At 39.9% G+C, this 25,166-nt stretch overlaps 1 protein-coding gene across 1 annotated transcript; it reads right to left on the bottom strand.

Moving 5' to 3' along the window:
• Positions 1–1,868: 1,868 nt before the first annotated feature.
• GNPNAT1 (glucosamine-phosphate N-acetyltransferase 1) lies at positions 1,869–18,915 on the bottom strand. Its single transcript, XM_012758023.3, has 6 exons — positions 18,664–18,915; positions 12,092–12,259; positions 11,345–11,407; positions 4,819–4,946; positions 3,899–3,960; positions 1,869–2,106 (listed from the first exon to the last, which is right to left on the bottom strand). Exons 2-6 carry the CDS (start codon positions 12,243–12,245, stop codon positions 1,959–1,961), a joined length of 555 nt encoding a protein of 184 aa, XP_012613477.2. The 5' UTR covers positions 12,246–12,259; positions 18,664–18,915; the 3' UTR covers positions 1,869–1,958.
• Positions 18,916–25,166: the final 6,251 nt, after the last annotated feature.

Genomic DNA, 25,166 nt, shown 5'->3' with positions numbered 1-25,166 from the left:
CTAAATACAGATAACTATTGTCTTCAATGACACAATTTTTATTTACTAAACCCTACCTATAACTATTTCCTTCAGGGGAAGAGTAGACCTTAAGAACATTATTTAAAGGGATTTATTGAAATACCAATCTTGTAGATAATTTTTCTTCAAACTGTTGAGCGGTAAGAAATGTAATAGAGCATTTAATTTTACCTTTTACTAGGTTGTTTTTTTTTTAAGAGATGGGGTCTCCCTTGTCACCAAGGGTGGCATACAGTGATATGATCATAGCTCACTGGAGCCCCGAAATCCTGGGCTCACACAATCCTCCTGCTTTAGCCTCCTGAGTATCTAGGACTACAAGTGTGTGCCACTATGCCCAGCTAATTTTTAAATTGTTTTTGTAGAGACAGGTTCTTGCTATGCTGCCCAGGCTAATCTGGAACTCCTGTCCTCAAGTGATCTTCCTGCCTTGGCTTCCCAAAGCACTGGGATTACAGGCATGAGCCACTGGGCCTGGCCCCAGGCCTGTTTTTTAACATGAATTTTTAATTAGCAGAATTTACCTAAGAAACTACTGTCTGCCAATGTTGTAAAACTCCTGAAAAGACAGAACTGGCTTTGTTGCTTTCAGTGGAGAGAGATCAGTTCATCTGCATAGGTCATAAACAGATTAGTGCACTCTCTATTGGCGAAGGATTTTCGATTATTTTGGAAAGCCAACTTTAGCTGATTACATGGAGCAAAATCTAAAATCCAGTTGTGGTGGTGTGAGTCAAAGGGATGCTAAACAAAGGGATTCTAAGTTCACTTTACACAGAATATAAAACTCAAATTTTATGAATCATGACTTAACCTAATAGTTCAATTAGAAAATTCAAGAAAAGCAAAGAGGATTCTAACAGAAGACTATTTATCATATGAACAGGTTTATTGTAACATGGAATGCAAAAGATTAGAACTGTTAAAGTGTAATTCTTCAACTTTAAAAATAATTAAAATAAATAAAATCAAAACAGGATAATGACCAGAATAATAGTACCATTATAATCACATTAAAAAGAAGCTTCCATCAACATTTTAAGAATGTGAAAAATACAGTATGAGACATTAAACACTGTATTCTACTCAGTTTTATAATATTCCATTTTCATAAAGATATTACTCAGAAGACAGGCTTCAGATATTCATGAAATGAGAGTAGAAATACATATGCTAAGATTTACTAATTCACTATTAAAAAATACCTTAGATGTCCCATTATAATTGTTCTTAGGTATTTTTAACAAATGTTAAATATATTTCACAGAGAAGACAGGTAGTATTTTATCTACATAGAACTATGTAAACTTTCAGTAAAATATTTCAATTATTTTACTATGAATCTTGTCACATTTTATAAGTTAATTTTCATTTCTTCTGCTGACGAGGTTGTTTGTCAATGTTAGGATCAACAAATACTGGACTGTACTACATTTAGTTGTAATAACTAGTTTATCCAATTTGATTTATTATGTGGGAAATTATAGGCCCCTAAGTGTATTTAGATCTGTTTCTTTGAAACAAAAATATTTAATTTTATGCATGTTATAAGAAACAGCTTATTCAACATATTTCTTTTTAAACAAGCAGTACAAATAGCAGATGTATATCTCTTTACTACTCATACTCTTTGACTACAAGAAATGAAGCCAGAATTTAGAAAAATACAATGCAAGAAAAGATTCAAGTTAAAAATATATTCCTTTGGTTAAAAATCATCCCCATTATAATAATCATTTGTAATCTAAACTCACAGAATGTCCCACCAGCCCAAAGTAATCTTCTAAATGTCATACTTGCAGTATTACAATGTTTTCTTCAGTCCGGTATTTATGGAGGTCACTGGGTTGCAGCAACAGAATATTTTATTTAACTCTAGGAAAAGGATAGCCTTCTGGCAATTAATGCCTTTGACAATTTTCTTTCTTAAAATATTTTTACTTTAGAAACCTTCGACACATGTAGTTTTCTTCAGATACTGTATATCCAAACTTTTTATAGAAACCAACATTTTGTGGTAGACATTCAAGAGTAATCTTATAACAGTTCAGTTTCTTGCTTAGCAAAGTAAGGGTTGATAATAACCTGAAATTTAAAAGGGGGGAGGGTGGGAAGACAACATATATTAATAAAAATGGGTTTTATAACTATGAATTTATGTCTTAAAACTTCAGATTTTATTAACAATAGATTTAGACCATGGTCTTTTCTACTGCATTCATTTAAATATTCAAATTGCAACTGATGAGCATTTAAATCCCCAAAGCACTTTTATTTGGTTTCAAATATACTTTAGTAATCTCTAGCCTTTTATTAAATAGGACAAATACTAACATCACCCTAAACCCTCTTTAAAAATAGATTTTAGATTCATTTTAACACTAAGATTCATGTAACACTAATACATTCATATTTACACAACCTTTAAAAAAATATTCCCAGGCCAGGCACAGTGGGTCACACCTACAATCCTAGCACTCTGGAAGGCCAAGGCCAGAAAATAGCTTGAGGTCAGGAGTTCAAGACCAGCCTGAGCAAGAGGCAAGACCCCATCTCTACTAAAAATATTTAAAAAATTAGCTGGGTATGGTGGTGCGTGCCCATAGTCCCAGCTACTGGGGAGGCTGAGGCAGGAGGATTGCTTGAGCACAGGAGTTTGAGGTTGCTGTGAGCTAGGCTGATGCCATGGCACTCTAGCCCAGGTGACAGAGCAAGACTCTGTCTCAAATTAATTTTTTTAAATTGCCAAAATTATTTTATGAAAAGTCTTTATTCTAAATCTATTTAAACTACTTAGGAGCAGTCAACATTCCCACATAAAATGCATACATAATAGCTTTATTTTTAAAGCTACTTTAATATTTGTGAAAGTATCAGATTAACTCAAGATTGGTCTAATTAATATGAAGTGGAAACACAGCGAAAAAGTATACATCTTTGCTAATCCCTAAAGAATCCAAGCCCAGGATGTGGTTCTAACTGCCTTAAAGTATAAAAATTATGAAAGTTCTACAAAAATTTGAAGGATTTTCTCATGTTTGAATAGACTCAAAAATGTCATTTTGGAAATAAAAGATCTTCATTGAAGTTACAAAATTATAAAAGGTATGACTAAGTTAAATGGACTAGAATACCAGAAATTAGTCTGCTGTATTTGATAATATATTTCAAATACCTAGAGTAGTATCTAGGACATAGCAGGTGCTTTACATTTATTGAGTGAATTCCTTAAAACTCAGAATTCTGAGATAACATTAAAAAGCAATAATAATAGGCAATAAGCTTTTACATTTAAAGAGTTAGAGAAATGTATATAGGCAGGCATCCTCAAACTACTGCCGGCGGGCCACATGTGGCATTTATCTGGCCCGCAGGGTGCTTTTGCCACGACTGCCTGTCCTGCTTAGGAGGCTACTCTTCCTGGGCCCACCGTGCACATGTGTGGAATGTGCGCCGCACTCTCCAATGGCCCTCCAATGGTCTGAGGGACAGTGAACTGGACCCCTGTTTCAAAAGTCTGAGGACCCTGGTCTAGAGGCTTATACAGTAAAGCCTGTTTCAGTATACATTTCTAAACAGATCACAGAATATTCTGTAATAACTGAATACTTCCTTTGTTTTTAGATATGACAGAAATTGAGGCAAATCCCCTGACTAGCCCAAAAGTTTGTTTCCTACTAATGTGAGAATACTACTATTAAAAGTTGATAACTTAAAAATATTACTTTCTAGAAAGGAGTATACTTCCAATTATCAAACTTTATTTATTCATTAAATTCAGTCTAAGTTATAGAGTGAGAATGGGTTCTAAATTAATGAAACCCAAAAAGAACTGAAATATAATTTAACCAGGGTTACCTTGTTTCTGCCTACTTACAATTTGCCAAGCTGCTTTCCTCTGCATTCATCACTAACGACAACATCTTCTACTCTTCCTCTCTGAAAATATTTACAAAGTTTAAAGGACTAAGCATCTAGTTTGGGTTTTAGCTAAAACAAGTGAGTTCTTAAGAATTTATTGATTAAAAAGAAGTATGTTTTGTAACCTTTAAATTCACAAAAACCAAAATGCAAAAAAACAAAATGAACTTTTTACTCATTGGATTTAGTATAACCAATCAACTTGTGGCCTATTCTTGTTTGGTTACGTCCCCAGCCCATTGATTTAAACCAAAATCCACATCACCAAAATGTAATCTTGTCATGAATATAATACATCCATCATTCTCCTCCTTTCATGCCAATTTATATCAGACATCCAAATAAAATTAATTTCTAGTACAGAAACCCCACCAAAATTAATAAGCCTCACAGAACACATTCCAAGTGTTCCTATCTTATTCTTGTTGGGTGACCTAGAGGATTTTGTTGTTTACTATTTCATGTGAGTTCTTGAGGGGTAAAAGGATGCTACAAGCATTAGAAGTATCACAATTCCAACAGAACATGGTATTCTGAACCATTTTACTACTTGAAAGTGGCTAAAAATTTGTGCTAATGCAGTATATTCAAAGTGTCATTTCAAAAAAAAATAACATTAGGGATTCTATACATTACTGCTAAATTGCATGATACCACTTGGTTTCTTAAATCTAACACCTTACAGAACAATTTTAGCAAACAATTCATACTGTTAATACATTTTCTTTCTGAAAGCTCTCAGAAAACACTGGGAAAAGTGCCTATTACTAAAGGATTTCTAAGAAGCAATGAAAAGCAGTGAGAAAATAGATTTGTCTAATGGAAACTACGTTTCGCCAGAAAACGCCTGTCCATTGTGTAAATGTGAACACATACCTTAGCACAGGAATGGATAAATTTATGTTCTATTATCAGAGTTGCGGTAGCAACAATCTGTCCTAGAGTCACATCTTCTACAACTGTAACATAATAATCCCCAGATTTCTTCATATGCTCAAAAGATTCTATGGAAATTAGAAAACAAAGTGTTATCTAGTGGACATTCAACTTTATCCGGTACTAGAAAAAACTATGATTAACTGACTTAATTATTGAATATTTAAAACTATTTTACCATAATTACTTTCCAATTTTAGAGAAAATACTACATTACTAAAAAGGACTGAAATATCAGCAATCGGTATCAATTGGAATATAGTCCATACATTTAAATTATCTGCTAGCAAAGTAAAGACTAATACAGTGATTTCAGATGAACAGCACTTACAAGTAAATAATAGATGGTGGTGTTATTTCTATGACGAATGACTGAAAACTCCAATTTCTCTATTACTAAATAGACTTCTTTAAACTTTACACGCAACAAACATTCGAATGAAACAAAAACTTGGCGAATTTTAACAAAAGCATGTTTACATGGCACCATTCTGTAATTTTTAGTCTTTTGGTATAGTTTTCAGTCTTCCCTTTGTAATAACAAGTGTTTCATGATTACATGGCATGCTCTTTAGAAACAATCATTGTTTTTGTTTGCTTTGAAAGTATACTGCAAAGGAGGTGAAAATTTTTTTCCATTTCCAAGTAATTTTTCCAAAGTCACATAGAAATAGGAGCAAAGATACTCTCCTCTTAAATTTATTTTGAATACTTATATTGCTGAAATAACATGGTTTCTCATCTAATCTGATAGGCATGCATAGAGGAATTCAGGAATAAAAAGTGAGCTGAAGAGTGTCATTCTAGATAAATAGAAATAAGAAATTCAATGTAGGAAAACAATGTGAATTAGGGAATGTGGTCTTCATTCTCAGGAGGATCAGGGCACAAAACCAAATTACCTATGAAAGAAATGAAGAATTATAGAAAACAAGAAAAGGCAGTGTAGAGCGCTGAACGGAGTTAGGAAGGTTTTAATCCTTTCCTTACCAATAACTACTTGTGATCTTGGGTAAGTCACTGGATCTCTCTGGATTCCCATTTTCTTACTCATATATCTACAAAAGGGGAGTTGGACTAACACAAAGATACCTGCTAACCTTAAAATTTATTAATGAACCAAAAAAATTAAAAATTGATATTCTTACATTTTTGATTTTGTGATGAAATTTCTGTGAATAACCTAGCCCTAACCACATGAAAGGCAATACAGCCAGTCCCTGAGTTAAGGATAAGAAATGTCGTATGGAGGAAGGAGGAACAAGATGGCGGACAAGAAACACCGCCAGAAAGAGCGTCTCTGCAGAAAAGACAGATTCTAGCAGAAATTAGAAAAAAGAAGCAAGAAGGCGAGCATACAGCAGACGAAGGCCAGAAGGAGGGGTACCTGAGACCCCAGGAGACTCCACGGGAGGAGGCTGTGGAGGAGAACTGGAAGCTGAGACCGCCGGAGCAGCCCGGAGACCAGCAGCAAGGGTAGGTGGATAAATCACCTTTCCCCTCCCCTGCATTTGGGACTGCTGGTGGGCTCCCCAGCGGGTGGAGAGACCTGAGGACACCAGCCCAGAGACGGCCACTGCCAGCTAGCGGTGAGCCTGTAGCGGACACGGCACCAGACTCCCAAATCCCTCGGGGCACCTCCGTGTGCACAGGACCGAGTCGCGCAGCAGGCGCCATATTGCCTCCTCCTCCCCTCCACCGAGCCTACCTGCGGCTGCCCAGAGAGACAATACAGCCACCAGCCGGAGGCACCTCCAGGGAACGGGACCTTCCCTTTTGGGACCCTACAGCTGACTAAGGGGAACTCAGACTGTGAGCTCCCTACCCGCCAGCCCTCCCAGGTGCTGCTGGCACAGTGTTCCCAGGAGAACGGTGCCGACTCAGAGGCTGAGAGACACAGACACAGCGTGGGCTCCCTGTGGGTGAATTGGGACCGGAACTCCTCTCCCTGGTGGGCATACAGTTTGAACTTTGGGACCCAGAGGTCGGACCTGCAGACCAGATCCCGTGCACCGAGGTCTAGCATTGCCCAGGGCACAGAAGGGATATTTGTGAACAGCCAGCTGAGGTGTGTGTGCCTCCAGGGGCAGATCAGCGTCCTAGAGGGCAACCCTCCCCCCAAAGCCCAGGTGGCATTCCTGCACAGGGAACCTCCCCACCGGCATCACAATCCAGGGAGGCCTAGTGGCCTGTGGTCTGGCCTGCTGGCAGAGGCCCAGGAGTGGCTGCGGAGTTGGGGAGGGTGGAAAGAAGCGAGGCCCGCTCCAGACTGTGGGTCTCAGACAGCCCCACCCTCACAAGCAGACTTTCTGGCTGAGCGGGACCGGTCCAGCCCCGCCCTGACAGCTTTTCTTGGAAGCAGAGAACAGAACTTTGACCCCTGCTAATGGCATTGGTGGTGCCTGAGGGCAGGCTTACCCAACCCAGCTCCGCCCAGAACAAGAGCTGTTAACAGGACACAAAAACAACAGCATAGCCTGTTCCTCCAAGCAAGCACCACCTACTGACAGGGACAGCATCCTGCACAGCCTTTTCACGGCACCCACTGACTCATTATACAGGGAGTGGTCGAATCTCACCCATAGACACCACCTAACGGCTCAGAAACTAAACAAGGCGTGTGAATACCCAAACAAAAACCTAAAGGAAAGAAACAACAACTGATCAACATGGGAAGAAATCAGTGAAGGAACTCAGGAAATATGAAGAACCAAACGGAAAACACACCCCCAAAGAGGAGCACCAGCCCCCTGGAAACGGACACCAACGCAAATCAGGCAACCAAAATGACAGAAGAGGAATTTCCTATGTAGATCATAAGAACACTCACCGACCTGCAACAACAACTCAATAACCAACACAAAGAAACCACAAAAAGCCTCCAGGACCTAGAAGAAAAGTTCACTAAAGAAATAGACACAATGAAGAAAAGTTTAACCGAACTCCTGGAAATGAAGAATCAATTCAGGGAACTACAAAATACAGTGGAAAGTCTCAAGAACAGGGTAGATCAAACAGAAGAAAGAATCTCAGAGATTGAAGATAACACCCTCCAACTAAATAAAACCATCACAGAGATAGAGCAGAGAAACAAGAGAAAAGAGCAAAGCCTACAAGAGATGTGGGATTATGTGAAGAAACCTAATGTGAGGGTCACAGAGTTACCAGAAGGTAAAGAGGACAACACCCAAGGGTTGGACAAGCTAGTTGAAGATATAATAGAGGAAAATTTCCCAGGCCTTGCTCAAAATCTCAATATACAAGTTCAAGAAGCTCAGAGGACCCCTGAGAGATTCAATGCAAACAGGAAGACATCACGACATGCAGTCATCAGACTGACCAAAATATCAACTAAAGAGGCCCTTCTAAGAGCTGTAAGACGAAAGAAGCAAGTGACATACAATTCAAATAACACCAGACTTCTCTAATGAGACTTTACAAGCAAGGAGAGACTGGGGCCCCATTCTCATTCTTCTGAAACAAAACAATGCCCACCCTAGAATCTTATTCCCTGCAAAACTAGGCTTCGTATATAAAGGAGAAATAAAGACATTCTCAGACAAGCAAAGTCTCAGAGAATTCACCAAGACAAGACCAGCCCTACAAGAAGTACTCAAAACAGTGTTATGCACAGAACACCATAATAAAAACTCACGAATATAAAAACAACCAAAACCCAAAAATTAAAGGCCAGATAATACAATGGCTCAAGAGAGAAATCAAAGCAACAACATCCAACCCAACAGAATGAACAGTAATCTACCTTAACTATCAGTTCTCTCAATAAATGTAAATGGCTTAAACTCTCCACTCAAGAGACATAGGCTGGCTGAATGGATAAGAAAATACAGGCCAAGTATATGCTGTCTTCAGGAAACACATCTAACCTGCAAGGATGCATATAGACTAAAAGTAAAAGGGTGGCGATCAGTATTCCAGGCAAGTGGAAGCCAAAAGAAGCCTGGCGTGGCAGTTCTAATTTCAGACGATTTAGTTTTTAAAGCAACAAAAGTAGTGAAAGACAAACAGGGTCATTATATAATGGTGAAGGGCATACTTCAACAAGAAGAGATAACAATTTTAAATATATATGCATCCAACTTAGGTGCACCCAGTTTCATAAAGCAAACCTTACTGGATCTAAGCAAATGGATTAATAGCAACTCCATAATCACCGGAGATTTCAACACCCCACTGACAGCACAAGACAGATCCTCCAAACAGAAAATTAATAAAGAAATAATGGACTTAAACAAAACCTTGGAGCAACTGGGTCTGACTGACATCTACAGGACATTCTACCCAAAATCCACTGAATATACGTTCTTTTCATCAGCTCACGGGACATTCTCTAAGACTGACCATATCCTAGGACACAAAGTAAATCTCAAGAAATTAAAAAAAAATAGAAATCATACCATGTACCTTCTCAGATCACAGTGGAATAAAAGTAGAAATCAACCCTAACAGAAACATACATTTCTACACAAAAACATGGAAATTAAACAACCTCCTACTAAATGATTTCTTCATTTATGAAGATGGAAATAAAAAAATTCTATACTCCTACACTGCTTGTGGGACTGCAAATTAGTTCAACCTCTGTGGAAAGCAATATGGAGATACCTTAAAGTGATACAAGTGAATCTACCATTTGATCCAGCAATCCCCTTGCTGGGCATCTACCCAAAAGATCCAATGACACTCTACAAAAAAGACACCTGCACTCGAATGTTTATAGCAGCACAATTCATAATTGCAAGGCTGTGGAAACAGCCCAAGTGCCCATCAATCCAAGAATGGTAATGTGGTATATGTATACCATGGAGTACTATTCAGCTCTAAGAAACAATGGTGATATAGCACATCTTATATTTTCCTGGTTAGAGCTGGAACCCATACTATTAAGTGAAGTTTCCCAAGAATGGAAAAACAAGCACCACATATACTCACCAGCAAATTGCTATTAACTGAACAGCACCTAAGTGGTCACATAGGTACTGCAGTAATAGGGTATTGGGTAGGGGGGAGGGGGGCGGGTATATGCATATATAATGAGTGAGATGTGCACCATCTGGGGGATGGTCATGCTGGAGACTCAGACTTGTGGGGGGAGGGGGGGAAATGGGCATTTATTGAAACCTTAAAATCTGTACCCCCATAATATGCTGAAATAAAAAAAAAAGAAAAACAAATTTTGTATGTAACTCATATTCCTAATGAACAGCACATGTAAGGTAGTAATGGTAACAACAATACCACAATTGGTATTGTTGATACCAGCTGGCTCAATTGGTAATAATAATGCAGTGTAACACTGTAATAAGAATACCCCTGTACTATAAGTTACAGAAATGATTGTGCTCTTTCAATTCAAACAACACAAAAACAAACTCATACAAAAAGTTTAGATGGGAGATTGGAGGAATTTCAAAAAAGAATACTAAAAGTTAACACTCGCCTGTAATCCTAGCACTCTGGGAGGCCGAGGCGGGCGGATTGCTCGAGGTCAGGAGTTCGAAACCAGCCTGAGCAAGAGCGAGACCCCGTCTCTACTATAAATAGAAAGAAATTAATTGGCCAACTAATATATATATAGAAAAAATTAGTCAGGCATGGTGGTGCATGCCTGTAGTCCTAGCTACTTGGGAGACTAAATAAGTAATAATCTTTCTACTTCAATACTTAATCCACTATGCTGCTGAGTAATAATTGATGCTTTCACTGTGGTACTGCCTTCACATGTTCCATTTATAAAAATTGCTCTGATAGCTGAGCAATTAAGGCCTAATGCTTTCCCAATGAATGATGGCATCTGGCCTTTCTCTGAATGCTTAATTATTTTTACTTCCGTTTCCATTTTAATAACCTTTCTCTTCAATGCAGGCTCACCTGGACTTGCGGTGGACTGGAAGCATGGTCGTAAGGGTAAACACAGACTCACAAAATTGAATAAAAAATATGAAAGTGATGCTATGTGTAAGCCACACTATAAACAATGAGACTAGTGTACAGATGCTGTGCCAACAAACCGCTTATGCCATGTGGATTTGTTTACTATAAACTATTATAGTTCCTGAATTGTTAATGTAATTAATTATAAATTATCCTTATGTGGAGCCTGTTCATAAGAACAGAATGCTGCAAGTTGGGTCATCTGTAACCTGGGGACTGCCTGTACTGCAATAAAAAAACAAAATCTATAGAGCTGCCACCTAGGTCCTATGCCATAGCAGTTATCTAAAAGTAGTCAGGTGTTTTGCCAGGTGAGGTTATCACTATATTTGGATTCTAGAACAACTCAGCCACATTAAACATTTAAGTAAGAAAACAGCTAATTTGTTATTTGAATAACTTCCAGCTGTTTGAACAAAAACACAACGCACTGAACAGAGCTCTAAACAAAAATAAAATCTTGTTTCCCTTTTTTTCTTTTCATTCAGGAAAAAGAAGCTATAGTACTTACTCATAAACTGTTCAGGGTTGACAACTCCAGTCTCTGTCAGCTGACCCAGTACCTTAAAAAAACCTAGTTATGAGAAACAGATTTCAAGTCACAAGAAGAGCAAAAGGAAGACAGAATATGAACAGAAACACTATGTTAAGCTGGTGGGATTATGGGCAGTTATTTTTAAAGAACTTTCCATAATCATCTTTTTAAATTATTATTAAAAAAGGTTAAACTAAAACCTGCTCTTTCTATAATCACTACGTATAACAAAGAATAATAGGTTTTGTCAATGCTTTTCCCTACATAAGATTTGTGGGAAAGTGTTGACCTTAATATACATACAGAACCAGCATGTACATTTTTCAATGTAATTTGCATTAAATTCAATGCAAAGGATGCCAAATTTTTCCAAATACGTGATTTGGTTTTACTTTTTAAGTTTCTCACTATGACCAAATGTATTACTTGTGAAAAAAGGATAAATAACATTGTTGAGGACACAGTTTTTATGAGAACCCTTTTGGGCTTAATTAGGAAGGAGTGGTTTTTATAGTTAAGTCATTTTAAATATTTCACAGTAATATTTGGTCTTAGCATGACATGCATGTTGGAATTGAGTGTCCCAGTCACTTTAAAAATTAAGTACAAAAAATAGTCCAAAAGGCAAATATTTTTTTAAATTATCAGCATCAAATGTTTATGGGGAAAATGGAAAGCTAACTAACAATAGTTCTAGTCAAGATTGGTAAACTGAGACCATACCTCTATTTAAGTCAGCAGTACAAAGAGGCCTCAAAACCAAGCCTTCTCCAGGATGGGTTGGGGAAATGGCTGGAGAAAATGTAGCTGTATTCTGACTCCAATCCACTTCTTTGAGTAGACTTGGGTCAAACATAGGAGTTTCATCAGGTTTCATCTTTCCGGTAAGGTCTAAAATAAAATTTTAAATGTTAAGGCATTTTGTTTAATAGAAGGAAAATTATTATGATTGGTGGGAAAGTTAATTTCTTAATTAATCCAACCAGAAGAATTACAGATACAAAAGAGATTTTGCTTTATCCTGAATCTAACATCAAATGCCACTACTTAAGTGACTAAATTAATAAGTTTTAAACTTTATTTTTATTTATATTTTTTGAGACAACGTCTCACTCTGTTGCCCAAGATAGAGTGCAGTGGTGCTATTGTAACTCACTGCAACCTCAAACTCCCAGGCTCAGGCAATCCTCCTGCCTCAGCCTGCTGGGACTACAGGCATGCACCACCATGCCTGGCTAATTTTTGTAGAGATGGGGTCTCACTCTTGTTCAGGCTGGTCTGGAACTTCTGGCCTCAAGTGATCTTTAGGCCTTGGCATCCCAGACTGCTAGGATTACAGGATTAGCCACCAATTTTATGTACTACAGGGTGTCCCAAAAGTCTCCAAAAGAAATATTTTGTAAAATGTTGTAATTAATATCATGTAAAGTTACATTTAGCCACAATTTCCCATTTTTCCCTATATATGGCAACTTTTGGGACACCCTGGATTTTAAATAATTTTGTTCACAAAAGTTTCTGTACATAAGGTCTGGTGTGCAGTTTTCCACTTGTGACATTAGCACGCAAAAAAGTTTCAAATTTTGGAGCATTTCAGATTTTCAGAGTAGGGATGCTCAACCTGTGTTAGACCATAAGCAGTTTCCAGCTTTTATTTCTATTCTTATACCCAGTTAAAGAAACTATATTTTTTTTTTTTTTTTTTTTTTGAGACAGAGTCTCGCTTTGTTGCCCAGGCTAGAGTGAGTGCCGTGGCGTCAGCCTAGCTCACAGCAACCTCAAACTCCTGGGCTCGAGTGATCCTTCTGCCTCAGCCTCCTGGGTAGCTGGGACTACAGGCATGCGCCACCATGCCCGGCTAATTTTTTATATATATATATCAGTTGGCCAATTAATTTCTTTCTATTTATAGTAGAGACGGGGTCTCACTCTTGCTCAGGCTGGTTTCGAACTCCTGACCTTGAGCAATCCGCCCGCCTCGGCCTCCCAAGAGCTAGGATTACAGGCGTGAGCCACAGCGCCCGGCCCAGAAACTATATTTTAATGACAGAACAACTTATCCCATAACCTAAGTCCCAATTGGTCCCTATTTCAATATGCTTTAGGGTAAATATTCTTAACTTTTCCCTAAAGGTGGATTAAATTTCTTCCTGTGTAACCCTATGTAACTATATAAGTAATGCTGTAATATAGTATAAGCTTTGGGAAGATAGTGTGGTGTAGTAAGAGAAGTTTACACTTGTTTGGTGCTTATTATGTGCCAGGCACTGTTCAAAGAGCTTTATTAATTCATTTACTGCAATCCTACAGGGTAGGCATGATTATTGTCTCCACTTTAACTGATGAAGAAATGCAGGCACAGATATGTTAAGTAACTTGCCCAAGGTCACAAAATTAGTGGAGCCAGGATGTAAACCTAGGTGTGGAAGCATGGAAAGCGCATGAGCTTTGGTATCAGATCTGGTATTCAAAGGTCAACTGTGTGATCTTTGCTAAGGTAATTAAGCTCTTAGACTCTTGTTTCCTCATTTGTAAAATAGAGATGAAATTACTGGAAGGATGAAATGAACTACTGTATATAAGCAAGTACTTAACAGTGCCTGCCATACTGCAAGTACAAGATATATTCTAGTTAGCAATACATTTAAAATTCAAGTTTATAAATTCTTGTTAATTTTTTTCACCTTTAATTCATGAATCAGGCACTGTGCTGGGTACAGGGACTACAAGAAGAATGAGCCGGGCATGGTGGCTCACGCCTATAATCCTAGCACTCTGGGAGGCCGAGGCGGGCGGATTGCTCAAGGTCAGGAATTGGAAACCAGCCTGAGCAAGAGCAAGAGCAAGACCTTGTCTCTACTATAAATAACAAAGAAATTAATTGGCCAACTAATATACATAGAAAAAATTAGCCAGGCATGGTGGTGCATGCCTGTAGTCCCAGCTACTCGGGAGGCTGAGGCAGGAGGATCACTTGAGCCCAGGAGTTTGAGGTTGCTGTGAGCTAGGCTGACGCCACGGCACTCACTCTAGCCTGGCAACAAAGTGAGACTCTGTCTCAAAAAAAAAAAAAAAAAAAGAATGACAGGTTATCTTTTGTATTAAACAAAAAGTTAGCATTCTTGGGTAGGAAAGAATAAAAACATAGTTTATTATGTAGAATACTGAGAGGTTTTTTTCCTCAAAAAGGATTCAGAGCAAATTACGCTATAAGCACTATTCCTACTTCTAAAATCATTAGTGAAAGGATATAAATTGTGATGATTAAAATAATCATATCAAATTTAACAAGTTTACCATCCATTCAAAACAGTTTTTTATGGGGAGGGGTAGGGGGACACAGGCAACACATATAACCTAAACATTTGTACCCTCATAATATGCTTAAATAAAAAAAAGAAGAAATTTCATCCCAAAAACCCCAGTTTTTTTAATAGGTTAATTTTAATGCATGCATTTTAGTGTTAGTAATGTCATCTGAAATGTGGGTAACAACATTGTTTTTTCAGGTATGCAGATAAACAGGCTAAATATTTATGAATAAAGTAAAATGTTTACATTTTAAATGCAGAAGCCAAAAAATATTAAAAATTTAAGTTCCTCAAAGCAGCATATTATTTAAACATTTTTTTAGTATTTTTTAAATTTATTTACTTTTATCAACATATTATGGGAGTAAAAATGTTAAGGTTATATATATTGCCCTTGCCCCCTATTTAAACATTTTGATCATGCTATTTAACACACAATTGTAAACACAAAGTTTAAGGAAAGCTGAAAAGGGAGTTTAGGCCGGCGCGGTGGCTCACGCCTGTAATCCTAGCTCTCTGGGAGGCCGAGGTGGGATTGCTCAAGGTCAGGAGTTCAAAACCAGCCTGAGCAAGAGCGAGACCCGTCTCTACTATAAATAGAAAGAAATTAATTGGCCAACTGATATGTATATAAAAAATTAGCCGGGCATGGTGGCGCATGCCTGTAGTCCCAGCTACTCGGGAGGCTGAGGCAGAAGGATCGCTCGAGCCCAGGAGTGTGAGGTTGCTGTGAGCTAGGCTGACGCCACAGCACTCACTCTAGCCTGGGCAACAAAGCGAGACTCTGTCTCAAAAAAAAAAGGGAGTTTAGATGAACATTAACAAAATTTAAACTAGATTCCTTTTTCCTATAAAGATGCTTGAGTTTATAAAATGTAGTCTGGAAAACACACAAAATAGGGTTAATAATTTTCAAAATTTAAACTAGATTCCTTTTTCCTATAAAGAGGCTTGAGTTTATAAAATGTAGTCACAACATAGGGTTAATAATTTTTGTGAGAGAGAGGGGAGAGATACACAGGAGAAGAATTAGGATTATGAAGCCTTTAACTTATGGATTTTAACCAGTAAATACTAAGATTTTCCTGTACTTTTCTTTAACCAGATGACTTTATTCCATCAATCATTCTAAAGATAAATATTGGCTAGCATTTACCAAAAACTTTATTATTTGTTAACTCTTAAAAATACAATGAAAGGTGTATCATTATTATGTATTATTTTACAGACAAGGAAGCAGACATAGTAACTTGCCCAAGGTTATAGTATCAATTAAGAACAGAGTTAAGATTCAAAATGAAGCAACAAGGCTAGCTTCACAGGAACTGGACCTGTGCGGTTGCCCAGGACCTGGTACTTAAGTTTAATATTCTGCTGCCACTGCTTTGAAATTCTTAATAATTTTTTAACAAAGAGCCCTGCACTTTAATCTGGATTACCACAAATTATGTAGCTAGTCCTGCTAGGCAGTATGACTTTAGGCTCTGCTCTTAACTGAAGATGCACTAAAGAAAACACTAATGTGGATAAATTCCCTACTTTATTGGGGTACAAGGGTTAAAAATTTAGTCAAGAGACATGCTTGGAGCCTGTATTTGGAAAATGGGGATTTCATAGTAACCAAAATGCATTAAACAAAGCATTCTGGATAGAAATAAGACTCTATTAGCCAGGCAATCAGAAATTAATATCAAAATGTTTTTATGAACTATTTTGCAAAACAGAGCCATAGTTAAGACTCATTTTATCTAATTTTGTCCTCAAATAGTAAAATTCTGCTGGTGCCAAACTAACATGCCAGGCAAAGTAAAAGCAAGATGTGAGTGGATACAAAATTCCAAAGACTTTCAAGTAAAGAACAAATAAGTAATCTTATTTGGTTTACAAAAGAAATAATATTTTAGGATCTTAAGGTGCCTCAGATATTACAAAACTAGGAAATTTCTGCAAATAAAATTGCACAGTTGTTTTAAGCTCAATCTCATCCTTATCATTGGGATCTTATTTTTTAGTTTTTATATTAACTTTAAAAGTTTTGGGATTAACTTTAAAAAGTAAACCCTAGGCCGGGCGCTGTGGCTCACGCCTGTAATCCTAGCTCTTGGGAGGCCGAGGCGGGCGGATTGCTCAAGGTCAGGAGTTCAAAACCAGCCTGAGCAAGAGCGAGACCCCGTCTCTACTATAAATAGAAAGAAATTAATTGGCCAACTGATATATATATAAAAAAATTAGCCGGGCATGGTGGCGCATGCCTGTAGTCCCAGCTACCCGGGAGGCTGAGGCAGAAGGATCACTCGAGCCCAGGAGTCTGAGGTTGCTGTGAGCTAGGCTGACGCCAGGGCACTCACTCTAGCCTGGGCAACAAAGCGAGACTCTGTCTCAAAAAAAAAAAAAAAAGTAAACCCTAGCCCTCCTTAATATTCCTCACGAACCTTTTCTGTTCAACTGCTAAATTAACATGCATTTAGAAAGTTTATATATGCCTAACCCTAGGCCAATAAATGCCTAGTGAACAAATTTTATAAGACCCATCTGGAGGTCACATTTCAGAAAATCTAGACCAAAAAAATAAAAAGCCACTAAACGTTATCACAAGATCCATACACCAAACTCATCTTTACTAGTTATCACATCAGGTTTTCACTCAACTGAGTATTTTTTAGACATAATTTCAACAATATGGTCTCCCAGCCTCTTTATCAAAATCGAATACAAATGGGAAGAAGCTGTTGCTAGAAGCAAGCAATTGAGAGCAACAAGTAATAGACACTGGAGATAAGATTAAAAAGTCGTTATAAAAATTTTTAAAAACATAATCTACAGCCAAGTCTAAACTGCTTTCCACATGTCTCAAGAGCTTCTGAGGCATTGTACGTGGTGACTGGGACGTCTGGGGCATCTGCTATTTGAAACGTGAGGGTTCCTTTATAGACATTTCAATAATTTGACTACATTTTGAAGCTAAATAACATTTCCTTCATCAATGATTTTAACAGGCCTGGCCATATTTATTAAGTTATGCGATGCCACGAGTTTTCAGAAGTATTTTCTGATAGTTTATCTGATCTTTACAATCTGAGCATTATTCCCAGTGTGGCAATGGGGAAGCTGGAGCACTTGCAACTTTCAAGACCTGCCCCAAGGTAACAGCAAATGAGTGAAGTCGGAGTAGAATCCTCTTACCCTGTTTTCCCATCTTGAGCCCTAGATTACTATACTCAATAGGTGCCAATCTTGACATCATCGTACCGGACAGGTAGCTAGCTCTGTATCCCCCTATTCAGCGACTCCTGCCTAAATAAATCTACATGTCTTGAGATTCATTCTACGATTCGTTCAAGAGTGATTATCCTAACAAAACGAATCCCATAATTGCCCGTTCCATTTTGTATGAAATTTTAAAAAGAGTTTGGCTTACATAAACAGCTCTTAAAACAGAAATCGGAGCACAGTACTCGGTGTTTCTAGGGGTAGAAGCCCAGGGAAAAGAGACAAAGGATGTCCCTCTACCCCGGGAAAAGCCCCGACCTAGCCAATGTGGAAGGTGCTCTTCGGAGCAGCACGTGTCCTGACCGGCTCCCGACCACCGGGGATGCGCCCTGGAAAGGCAGGCCCGAGGCGTTCGTGCCCCTTCCCAAGGGATGGCTGCAAAGACCGCGAGCAACCGTCTGGCTCTCCCACGCCGAAGCCTGGAGAGCGAAGAGTGAGTTTCGATCCCAATGCCTGCTGCTGCCTGCCAGGCCAAGGCCCCAGCGCGGCCAGACCGCCGGCCGCCGAGCTTAACCTCTGCTGCCGGCGCGAGTCGGTTCCACCAGCTCGGAGCCGCGCGCTACGCCCCGTGTGCGCCGGGCTGGAGAGGGCGAACGCCCGGCTCGGCCGAGAGCGCCGCCGGGGCCCGCCCGCCGCGCTCGCGGCAGCAAGAACACCTGTTAGATAAACCCGACGGCAGGCCCGCCGCGGACCCACGACACCGGCCCTCCTCACCCGCGGAGGCCGCGCAGTCGGCGCTCCTCGCCCGGCGCGTCGGACTCTCCCCCGCTGGTGTGCACGCCACCGGATCCGGATCCGGCTTCAGCGCCAGCCCCACCTCCTCCTCCACCTTCCGCGCCACAGCGGGAACCGCGGCCCAGACGTGGCAGCTCCGACGCCTTCCAACCCGCCCCTGCCCGCTCACGCAGGGCGCCGCAGGCGGCCGGGGGCGGAGGCCGAGGCGCACCCGCCCGCGCCCGCGCCCGAGAGCGAGGGGCGGGGGCGGGGCCTGTGGCAGCGTCAGCGCGAGGGGCGGGGCGGGGCTCCGGACCAGCCACCTCCCCCGCCCTGCCCCCGCCCTGCCCCGCCCCGCCCCCGCCCTGCGCCCGCCCCGCCCCCGCCCTGCGCCCGCCCCGCCCCCGCCCTGCGCCTCTTGCTCGCTCCCGCGGCCTTTCTGGCGGCGTTGCCGTCTCAGTTTGTGTGGCGTTGAATCTGCCTGGGAGTTGGCCGCGCAGCGTGAGTGGTGACCAGTGTGGGCCTCGGATTCTCTGAAACCGAAGGCTCGGCCGCTTGACCTCTTCATTTGTCCTTTGTTGCGCTTTCCCTCACGACTCTATCGATTAATTAGGACTTCTGCTACTACTCACCGCAGCTCGGAGTTCCTCATCCCCAGGTCTCGGAGTCACAGTTCCTGCCTTCAGGGAACTATGAGTCGGGCCACTGCGTTCAGCTCCTTCGGGGCTATTGTGTTACTTCTCCCTCCCGCCCCTCGAATCCTTTTTGGGCGAATATGGGGTTAGGACAGTGATTCTCAGCGGCAGCGATTTTGCCTCCCGAGAGACACTGGCAATTTGGGGAGCATTTTCTGCCTCACATCTGGGGAGAGTGCTGCTGGAGTCTCCGGATGGTAGAGGGTACCGGTGGGTCGAGGTTGGGGAAGCTGCTAAATGTCTGACAGTGTGCAGGACAGTTAACTGGCCTGACACGTCAGTACTGCTGAGGTTGAGAAGCCCTGGGTTAGGAGAAGAAAAGTAACGCTTCTCTCAGTCTCATTTCCAAAGTGTCTTACCTAAGTAGCACTTGTACCCATTTTACAAAGATTCAGAGTTGTTAAGTAATTTACAGAAGTCTACTAGCTCCCCTTCCTTGCCGTGTACCATAATATTCAATTCATTGAAGTTGCAAAGCATTTTATTCTTAAACAATAGTGTTCACAGAATTAACACTATAGATCATCTATGAGAAATTATATTTTCTGCTCATTTGTGAGATTTAAATTTCAGTTATCTACTTTACTGATTTATGCGTTCTCACAACTTCAAACATGAATGATCTGATAGCATCCACATCTCTGTATATATCTCTGTTTTTACCCCCATACACACAAAAGACTGTATAAGGCATAAGCTGGGCTCAGTGGCACACACCTGTAGTCCCAGCTACTGAGGAGGCTGAAGTGGGAGAATGGCTTGAACCAGAGTTCAAAATCCAGCCTGTGCAACATAGCGAGACTCCCATCTCTTAAATAAAAATATGCACATATATATACATATATATGGCATAAATAAATAGAAACACTCATGCACACATGACTAATCTTAAACATGCACCTTTGTTTTTCTTATCAGACTTCTGGTCAAATGTTTTCAATGAGATTCTCCTGTGCAACAGAATCCTGTACAGTTTATAAATTAGCAAAGAATGAAACTAAATTGCTATAGTTTGGAAATTTGACCCTGCAAACCTCATGTTGAAATTTGATCCCCAATGTTAGAAGTGGGGGCTGGATGGGAGGTATTAAGATCATGGGAGTGGATCCCTCATGAATGGCTTGTTGGTGCTGTCCTCAAAGTAATGAGTGAGTTCTCACTCTATTAGTTCCCATGATAAACTGGTTGTTAAAAAAAGAGCATGGCATCTTGCCCCTCCCTCTCCTGCTTCCTCTGTCACCTGGTGATCGGCACATGCCATCTCCCCTTTGCCTTGTACCATGAGTGGAAGCTTCCTGAAACCCTCATCAGAAGCAGCTGTTGGCACCATGCTTCTTGTACAGCCCGCAGAACCATGAGCCAAATAAACCTCTTTATCTATTTCCCAGCCTTGGGAATCCCTTTATAACAACACAAATGGACTAAAACAATAATCGATTATAAAATTGCAAAACACAGGAGTTCTAAGAGGTACCCCAAGAGATCTCTTGCATTACAGATATATTCCTCCTTATCCTCATTGGGCCATAGGACACTAGTTTCTCCTTAATGGACAGTTCAATCACTTTGACCAGTACAGTTAACCCCCTTCTTTACCTGTTGGTTTACTTGGCAATGAGGAACTGAAAGTGACCAGAAGACAGTCTCAACTTATGGTTTAATTGGTATGTTTTCTGGTCATTATTTATTTTGGGGGAGTTCTAATAACAAATGCTACATCAACAATATTCTTGATGGCTCAGATAAGATTATTATGTGGAAAAAGTGGATATCAATGATTGAGTTGAGAAATGATTCAAGAATGTTGGACTGAATGATGGCCGGGCACAGTGGCTCACGCCTGTAATCTTAGCACTCTGGGAGGCCGAGGCAGGCGAATTGCTTGAGGTCAGGAGTTTGAAACCAGCCTGAACAAGAGCCAGACCCCGTCTCTACTATAAATAGAAAGAAATTAATTGGCCAACTAATATATATAGAAAAAAAACTTAGCCAGGCATGGTGGCACATGCCTGTAGTCCCAGCTACTTGGGAGGCTGAGGCAGGAGGATTGCTTGAGTCCAGGAGATTGAGGTTGCTGTGAGTTAGGCTGATGCCACAGCACTCACTCTAGCCTGGGCAACAAAGTGAGACTCTGTCTCAGAAAAAAAAAAAACGAATGTTGGACTGAATGAGAAGTTTAAGAATAGCTTAACCAATTAATTTCATAGTCTCCTCTTAATATTTATACAAGTATTAAATATTAGAATTAAATTAAACAAATATAACAATCCGGGCAGGTACATGTAATCCTGTAATCCTAGCACTCTGGGATGCCAAGACGGGAAGATTGCTTCAGCTCAGGAGTTGGAGATAAGCCTGAGCAAAAGCAAGACTCCATCCCCACTAAAAAAAATAGAAAAATTAACCAGGCAAGGTGCCACACACCTGGAGGCTGAGGCAGGAGGATCACTTAAGCCCAAGAGTTTGAGATTGCAGTGAACTATGATGATGCCGCTGCGACAGAGTGAGACTCTGTCTCTGAATAAATAAACAAAATAATCCATGTCTAATTAAGTATAAAAGAGCTCTTTTGCTGGGTATTAAAAGTTCTAAGTGATAAGAAAACATGTATTATGGTTTTAAATTGGCCACATTGTTTCTTTCTTAGTGGTATATAAACTAGTGGTGTGTCATACAATGGATGTGTCTAAGATTTGATGAAATGTGGTATGTACCTTAAGGTAACAATTCTCTGCTATAGTTTGAATATTCCCACCAAAACTAATGCTGAGATTTAATTGCCAACAGTAACAGTATTAAGAAGTGGAATCTCTAAGAGATGATTAATGCTGTTATCATGGAAGTGAGTTCCTGATTAAAAGGATGAGTTCAGCCCCTCCCTCTCTGGCTCTCTCTTGCACTGCTTCTCTCCCTGTGATGTCTTCAGCCATGGATGACCTTCACCAGGTACTGGTGCCATGCTCTTAGACTTCCCAGCCTCCAGAACTGTGAGCCAAATAAACATCTTTTTATTATAAATTATTCAGTCTTGGGTATTCTGTTATAGCAGGAGAAAATAGACTAAGATATTCTTTAAACATGTTCATAAATGATTTCATTTGATCTTCGATGAATACTGTGATATAAGGTGGGTTCTATTATTTTCATAAGGCAAATAAAACTCAGATAACTTTCCTTTTCTTATGCATGAGGCTGTGTATAGTTTTATAGACATTCGAACTTAAGAACTTAATAAAATAGTTCAGCAATTTGTTTTCCACAATGTTAATTACAAATGTAAAGCATTTTCAGTCTTGAGTAGATCATGTTACATAATGACAGTGCTTTGAAAATGTAATATTAGAAATGAAAGATGGGAGTTAAAGCATAGGAATATTTATGAATAGAGTTAGGAATGACAGATGACAGAAATTCCTGGAAAGGCAGTAAAAGATTAAACCTGGGAGAGGTGGGATCTATGTCCTCTATCTTTGGATCTGGCAGGGGGATTACATGCATTCTACTCTGTCCCTTACCGTTAGATCTGGGGGGATTACTTCCACTGTTTTCTATTGGTCATAACTCTGACCAATAGAATACAGTGGAATTAATGTTTACCTCATTTCTAAGACCAGACCTTAAGAGACTGGCAGTCCCTTGGTAGTTCTTTGACACACCTTCTGTCAAGAGATGGAAGTGGAAGTAATGTTGATCCTGTTTCTAAGGTCTGACCAATAGAATGCTTTGGAAATAATTTTGAGCCTATTTCTAAGCCTGGTTACATTACAGTGGAAATAATGTTGAGCCCATTTCTAAGTCAAGTCCTTAAGAGACTGCAGTCCCTTGGCAGTTCTTTAACACACCTCCTGTCAATAGGTAAGTTCTCTGTTCTCTACCTTTGGATCTGGGGGGAGATTCCTTCCACTGTATTTTATTGGTCAGAGTAGTATGCCCTGTCCAATAGAATATCATGGAAGTAATGTTGAGCTCATTTCTAAGCCCAAACCTTAAGAGACTTGCAGTCTCTTGCCTATTCTTTGACACACCTTCTGTCAAGAGATGGGATCTCTGTCCCCTACATTTGGATCTGACATGGGGATTGCTTCCACTGTATTCTACTGAGCAGAACAGCTTTGGTAGAGAATACATAATAGAACTGTATTATTTTTGTCTCAGCTGCTCTGGCCTTCCTTCCTCTCCCCTCTACTCCTCCTTTCCCCTCCTTTGCTCTGCTCCCCTCCCTTCCCTTCCCTTCCCTTTCCTTCCCTACCCCATCACCCAGGCTGGAGTGCAGCGGTGTAATCATTGCTTACTATAGCCTTGAACTCCTGAGCTCAAGCGATCCTTCTGCCTTAGCCTCCCAAGTAGCTAGAGCAGGTTCAGAAATACTTTGGATATTTGGGAGGAGAGGAGGGGCAAAAACCTACCTAACAGATACAATGAAGATTTGGATAATGGGTACACATATAACCAGAGCTCAAGCATTACAAAAGCAATCTGTGTAACCTAAAACATTTTTGTACTCCCTTAATATTTTAAAATAAAAAAAAAGAGAGATCATTTAAAAGTTAGGAAAAGAAATGCTTGGATATTTTTTCAAGGAATTAGATGCGAGGTACAATTGGAACAGAAAGCTTTCTTAGTCACATACTTATCATGATTCTTCCATTTAAAAATTTGTTCTTGGCTGGGCGCGGTGGCTCACGCCTGTAATCCTAGCACTTTGGGAGGCCGAGGCGGGCGGATTGCTCAAGGTCAGGAGTTCGAAACCAGCCTGAGCGAGACCCCGTCTCTACCAAAAATAGAAATAAATTAATTGACCAACTAAAAAATATATATACAAAAAATTAGCCGGGCATGGTGGCGCATGCCTGTAGTCCCAGCTACTCGGGAGGCTGAGGCAGTAGGATCGCTGAGCCCCGGAGATTGAGGTTGCTGTGAGCCAGGCTGACGCCACGGCACTCACTCTAGCCTGGGCAACAAAGTGAGACTCTGTCTCAAAAAAAAAAAAAAAAAATTTGTTCTTTCAGTTATTTACTTTCTGTTGCCATAGAAATAAGCTACATTGCATAAACATTTTGAGAAAACTCCATAATTTTTTATTTAAAATGACCAAGAGTCTCAACAATTAGATGATTGTGATTAAAGCAAAAAATGAAGTCAGCCTAGTTCAGCCCAAAGTGTTTGCTGGACTCTCTAAATCTTATTTGACTACTGAGGTCACTCACAGACACCAGTGGGAGTGTCACTGAAAAATCACTCACTTAGAACCACCCTACATTTAAGGGAAGTGGTGACAGGCTGGTGAAGCAGAAAGGAAGAACTCTTGTCACAGACAAATTTGTCAGTGTTAGTCATGCAACAATAACATAACGTTTAAAGGAAAACGCATGACATTGCTGGGAAGCTATGTTGGAAGAACTGTGGCCAAGGAAAAGAGAATTACAAACATAAGGAGAATTGTACTTTCATAACATAGATAATTTGGAAGTCTAGTGTATAAGAAAGTTCCATGTTTTGTTTTTAGTTTGGTTTCATAATTTAGTTTGCCCTAATTATAATAATCTATTCTATATAAGACAGAATCTCTATTTTGAGAACAATGTTGTTACTTTAGAAAGGAAAGATTACTGCATTATGCTGGCATACAGTTGGAAATACTTTTAGGATTTAGAATGATTAATTTTTCAGTTTGTCTGAAAAATTAGATTGTCTAATCATAAGCTTTATCTAATCATAAAAACAGTTTTGTAATGGTGACCATACCTCGATGTCAAACACAGAAAACATATGGCATTGTCATAATTCAAAGGTCACCCAAAGTGCTTT

Source organism: Microcebus murinus, chromosome 6, assembly GCF_040939455.1.
Source record: "Microcebus murinus isolate Inina chromosome 6, M.murinus_Inina_mat1.0, whole genome shotgun sequence".
Taxonomy (NCBI): domain Eukaryota; kingdom Metazoa; phylum Chordata; class Mammalia; order Primates; family Cheirogaleidae; genus Microcebus; species Microcebus murinus.
The sequence above is the reverse complement of the archived record's forward strand: the minus strand, read 5'-3'. Positions and strand labels throughout refer to the sequence as shown.

Coding starts and splice junctions, on each gene's coding strand:
- GNPNAT1 (XM_012758023.3), bottom strand. CDS start 12,245: ATGAAACCTGATGAAACTCCTATGTTTGACCCAAGTCTACTCAAAGAA. Junction 4,947..11,344: donor CAACCCTGAACAGTTTATGA/GTAAGTACTATA, acceptor TAATTTCCATAG/AATCTTTTGAGCATATGAAG. Junction 2,107..3,898: donor GGAAAGCAGCTTGGCAAATT/GTAAGTAGGCAG, acceptor TTTAAATTTCAG/GTTATTATCAACCCTTACTT.